This window comes from Frankliniella occidentalis, unplaced genomic scaffold (genome assembly GCF_000697945.3).
Source record: "Frankliniella occidentalis isolate FOCC.00 unplaced genomic scaffold, Focc_3.1 Scaffold37, whole genome shotgun sequence".
NCBI classification, from domain to species: domain Eukaryota; kingdom Metazoa; phylum Arthropoda; class Insecta; order Thysanoptera; family Thripidae; genus Frankliniella; species Frankliniella occidentalis.
Genome location: NW_026267167.1, coordinates 863,380 through 868,185, shown reverse-complemented (window position 1 = coordinate 868,185; position 4,806 = coordinate 863,380). Strand labels below are relative to the sequence as shown.

Sequence of the window (4,806 nt, the reverse complement as noted above, 5' to 3'; positions counted from 1 at the left end):
CTTCTTAATTTTTAAACTTTCAAAATTTGTGGAATTTTGGGCTGACAATATTTTTCTAAATTCAACCTCAATCTCTGGCTATTTTTGTTTGTTTGAAACTCACTTTATGAGTCTCACTGACACCCTTGTTCTGCTTTGTTACAGGATTGCCATGCTACTTCCAATGCTGCTCCAGTTCTTGATGAACAAGAAGATGTCAAACTGCTGTGGGGGAAGCAGAATGGAACTCATACAAGCCTACGATTCCGAAGAGCTTGGGACACTTGTGACCATCAGGATATGGTGCTAGGGGTAAGAATATCTGAATCAGATATCCTGAAATCTATAACAAAATGATCAAATTAAGTTTTCACCAAAAATGATAATGTGTAAATCTTTTCTTTTAAATGGATAAACAACCATTAAATACTCTTTCTTACACGATATGTGCATGTCTTATTACAGGAAGATACAATCCGAGTCATATGGGCAATGGGAGAGAGAGATCCTGTGATTGATGACATCATTGGTGTTTCGGGGCTTGAGTGGCATGGTGCTCAAAATAGGGGAAGCCGTTCCCTACATCTGAGGGGACCCCCTGCAGTTCTTGAGCCACATGGCACGGATATCTACTCGTGGGATGTCAGACAGGAAGAGGTGTGTAGTGGAAATGTTCATTGTATCAGTTGTTCTTGTTCCCTTTGGTTTGATGTTTAATGTGACTCCTCTTTTCAGTTTATCGTACCTGATAATATGGACACCGTTTACTGGTGCAGAATATTCAAAGTACCAGGTCTAACAAAGAAGCACCATATGCTTGGAGTAAGCTGCTGCTCATCAAATTGTTTATAACCTTAAAAAGAAACATTTGTCTAACATGTCTTTACTTTTCCAAATTTTCCAGTATGAACCAGTCATTACGCAGGACTCACATCGCCATGTGCATCACATGCTCCTCTACGAATGTGCTCCCAAGTCTCGCCAAATACCTTTGTTGGAAAAAGCTGCTTCAGAACGTGGTGCTGCGTGTTACTCTCCAGCAATGCCCCCAGAGTGGGATTCCTGTCTCACTCCTATTGTTGCGTGGGCCGTTGGTTCTCAAGGTATGTTTTGTTGAATTAATGTTTTTTTTACATGTAAAATTTATCTAAATATATGCAATTTTCTTCGTGTTTAGGTGAATTTTTTCCAGAGCATGTTGGTATACCTCTTGGAGAAGGTCATCGTTCTACCTATTTTATGCTGGAAGTTCATTATGATAATCCATCACTCAAACGATGTAAGCTTGGTAGACTGTAAATAATTGGCTATTTTCTGATTGGTTGTCTCTTGATTTTCATGCTGGGCTGATGTTTGCTTTTTCAGTGAGAGATAATTCAGGCCTCAAAATTTACTACACTCCAAATCTACGACAACATGATGCTGGAATATTATCCACTGGGATTGCTGTTTCTCCTTTGCACATGATTCCTCCCCAGCAACCGGGCTACACCACCTTTGGTTACTGTCCATCGCAATGCACCAACAAGGTAGGGTGTATGTTACATGCCAACCACACATTATTTTTGTGTTTTCGAAGTGTGCTCTCTAACCATAGTTTTAAAATTTTTGTGCAAACTTTTGTGTACTGTAGTCTTAAGGTCGCCTTTGTTTGTTTCAGTTACTGCCAGGTGGTGGCATCAAAGTCATTTCAGTTGTTCTCCACTCTCACATGGCTGGAAGCCGGATGGAATTAAGACATTTAAGAGATGGAAAAGAACTTCCCCGAATTGCACAGGTATATATTTTCCTGATCCTAGATATGTAGTTTGTAAGGTTGAATTGAAAAATACCATTATACTAATTTTCATATTCTCTTTAGGATAAGCATTACGATTTCAACTATCAACAAGCTAGACGCTTGCCCAGAGAAGTTGCTGTTCTCCCAGGGGATGAACTAGTTACAGAGTGCGTCTACAAAACCGTAAATAGAAGCTATCCAACATATGGCGGTTATTCAACAAAACAGGAAATGTGCCTCTCTTTTGCTCTTCATTATCCCCGAACTCCTCTGTCTGCATGCCACTCCATGACCCCAGTGGAACACTTTTTTTCCACTTTGGGAGTAGACCAATTTTATGGTGTTGACATGCCTGCAGTAGAGAGACTCTTCCTTAAAACAGGGTCCCCTGATAATGGGTAAGGGTTATTTTTATTTTATCATCTGATTTGATTTTTGATGATATGATAGTGTTCCTGAATCATCTAATTTAATTTCTATAATTTTCTATTTTCAGGGCAAGTGATGAAGAGAAACTTCGCCAACTTGTTAAATCTTTCAGAACTACAACAACACCCACTCCTAGTGTATTTGATGCTCCAGTTGGTGATGAGTGGGATGATGAAGCTAACCAAAGGGCTATTTTAGCACTAAAGGCTGCTAAAGATTTTACTATAGAGGGCGAAGGTGATCCAGAGGGAGCTGGGGCAGGACCTGGAGGTCTCTTCGCTGATCTTGTCATAAAGGAGCCCGCCCAATTCAGAAACAGGACGTTTACAGAGCATCTTCTAGCTTTACCCTGGTCAGAATCTGATTTTACGTCTAGACTAGAAGAGGTTTTAAGCAGTCACCACATGGCTTTTTGTAGACTACAAGATGATCAGTTAGCTGTGGTAAGTTTCTATTAGACACAAACAACAAAACTTAAATTCCTTATTAACTTTTTTTACAAGACGAATTTTTATTTTTTTTGTACAGCCTGCAGATGTGTTTAAATTGGAGAATACAACAGCTTTCTTGAATGAATCTGAGCAGCCTACATCCCAGTGTCAACATGAATTTAGAGAAGATCTTGACCAACAGCATCTTTTTAGTGGGGCTGCATCTAGACTAGTCATGGACTGTTCAATAGCTTTGTCAATTTGTCTGTTAGTCTTCGCGTTTGTCTGATTGGAATGTATGAGGAAAAGTATAATGAACTTCTCATTGACATGCTCTCTGCAAGAAGTTCTTACCAACAACATTTCAAGGTAGTATGAATGCTCTGACAAATTTCCTGCAGCAGACATGTCAAATTGTAAGTTTCATTTGCACAAAATTGAAAGTCTGATTGTAGTTTTAAGGCTTTCTATATACTTTGAGTATTTTACAACTTCAAAATTCTTCTATTGATTTACAAAAGAAAAAAATTGTGAGCATACCCAAAGTGTCAGAAAATAGCAGTCTTGGCAATTATCTTGTCATAATTCCTGTTCGATTCTTTATGAGAGCTTCAACCAAAGACAGTTAACCAATGATTCTTATTGTTCTTTTTACGCATCTCACATCTATAATCTATTATTTCCCTCTAATTGCTATCTACCGAAATTGCACTTTCCTTTTTATGTTATTGGGGGTGTTTTTAGAGACAAAAATTAGTGTGTAACTGCACGAGTAGCTAGAGAAGTATTATCTCATACCCCTCATGTGATATTTCAGTTTTGTAAATACCTATGTGGTCAGCCATTGTACATATATATTTTTTTTAACATTTAGTACTTGCTATTAATATTTTGATTATCTAAAATAATTCTAACTCAGCACGGCTGGGCAAGCATGCAATATGATGATCCCCAACAAGTGTACTGTATCATTTCAAATTGTACATTGTCTAATCTTAATTTACATGGCATGCTGCAATTTATTACCTCAATATATGCAACCATAAGTTCCTCTTACATATGTAAATGTGGTTGGAATTGCTTGTTTATTGCTATGATACAGTAGACAAGTTGGAAAAAGGAAAAGAAGCGTGACTCGTCAAAAGCCGCAGCCAGGATTAGAACTAAGGCTGTGAAAACTCTTTTGTCATTCTTATCTTAAACATATTTATACTAGTTCTCTTTAGCATTACTTAAACAGCATTGAATAATGCGTTGTCTAATTGTGGCCTTTGTGGGTGTATACCACCCTCTTATTTTCTTATTTTTGTACCGAGAGTATTTTATTTTGTGTAAAGATAAACGCTGAGAATTCTATCTTGTCAGTAATTTTCATAAGACTGTCTCTTAATTTGTAGTTTATGATTCTCTCTCTTTTCAACCATCTTAAAATTGCTTGCTCCCTTTCATAAACAATAATTAGGTTTTCAAGAGCATATTTGTAAAATTTAAAAATAAAGTAGGGCCCGTTTTTGCAATTTTAAATTTGCCTACCCCTTCAAAAATGAATGTTTTGAGCGTTCATTGAAACATGCTGTTCATAATATTCTTTTTGATGTAGAATGGATTTCTTTTCATACTCAGAACTTTCCAATATCACTATGAAGAATGAACATTCAACAATGATTCTGGCAGATTCTGGTCAGCCGTAGTCAACAAGTCTCTTTTGCATTCCAGTCATATTAGGTACTAGTGAAATGGTTACAAAACCAGTATTGTGTTTAAGATCTCCCTTGTTTTTGATTTTCTTTGTAACTAATTGGGCTTAGAGAATCTGTTTCAAGACAGCCCGTTCCCTATATTTGGCCATGTTTCAAATTGAAGTTTACGTAACACAATCATTTCATCTCATAGTGTTAGGAACATTGCACCTAGAACAGACTGAAACCAAAACTTGCCCAAGTCGCATATTTAATAAAACATATTTTGTACAAACTGCGGCTCTTTTTTACTCTAAAATATCCATTCGAGAAAGTTCAAATCCATAATTTGAAGGTCATGAAAGGCGGCGATGAAGGACGAGGAGACGTCCGCTGAACGTCGAGCCCAACACAAACCTCTCTAGATCCGAATTTGTTGGTAAAATGACACAGATTCGGATCTACAGGGTAGGCGTGAGGCCGCGACGAATCGCAACAGAAGGGAGGC

At 37.6% G+C, this 4,806-nt stretch overlaps 1 protein-coding gene across 1 annotated transcript; it reads left to right on the top strand.

The window, feature by feature from the left end:
- The first annotated feature begins 121 nt into the window (after nt 1–121).
- On the top strand, nt 122–4,593 carry LOC113217575 (MOXD1 homolog 1). The gene is made up of 10 exons (XM_052266332.1): nt 122–291; nt 445–636; nt 715–801; nt 884–1,082; nt 1,157–1,258; nt 1,345–1,508; nt 1,640–1,756; nt 1,841–2,157; nt 2,256–2,631; nt 2,717–4,593. The coding sequence occupies exons 1-10, from the start codon at nt 280–282 to the stop codon at nt 2,906–2,908; spliced, it is 1,758 nt and encodes a 585-aa protein (XP_052122292.1). The 5' UTR covers nt 122–279; the 3' UTR covers nt 2,909–4,593.
- Nucleotides 4,594–4,806: the final 213 nt, after the last annotated feature.

Excerpts from the sequence above, each read along its gene's own strand:
- LOC113217575 (XM_052266332.1), top strand. Across the intron at positions 1,757-1,840 it reads AACTTCCCCGAATTGCACAG|GATAAGCATTACGATTTCAA; the intron begins GTATATATTTTC and ends TATTCTCTTTAG. Across the intron at positions 2,158-2,255 it reads ACAGGGTCCCCTGATAATGG|GGCAAGTGATGAAGAGAAAC; the intron begins GTAAGGGTTATT and ends TTCTATTTTCAG.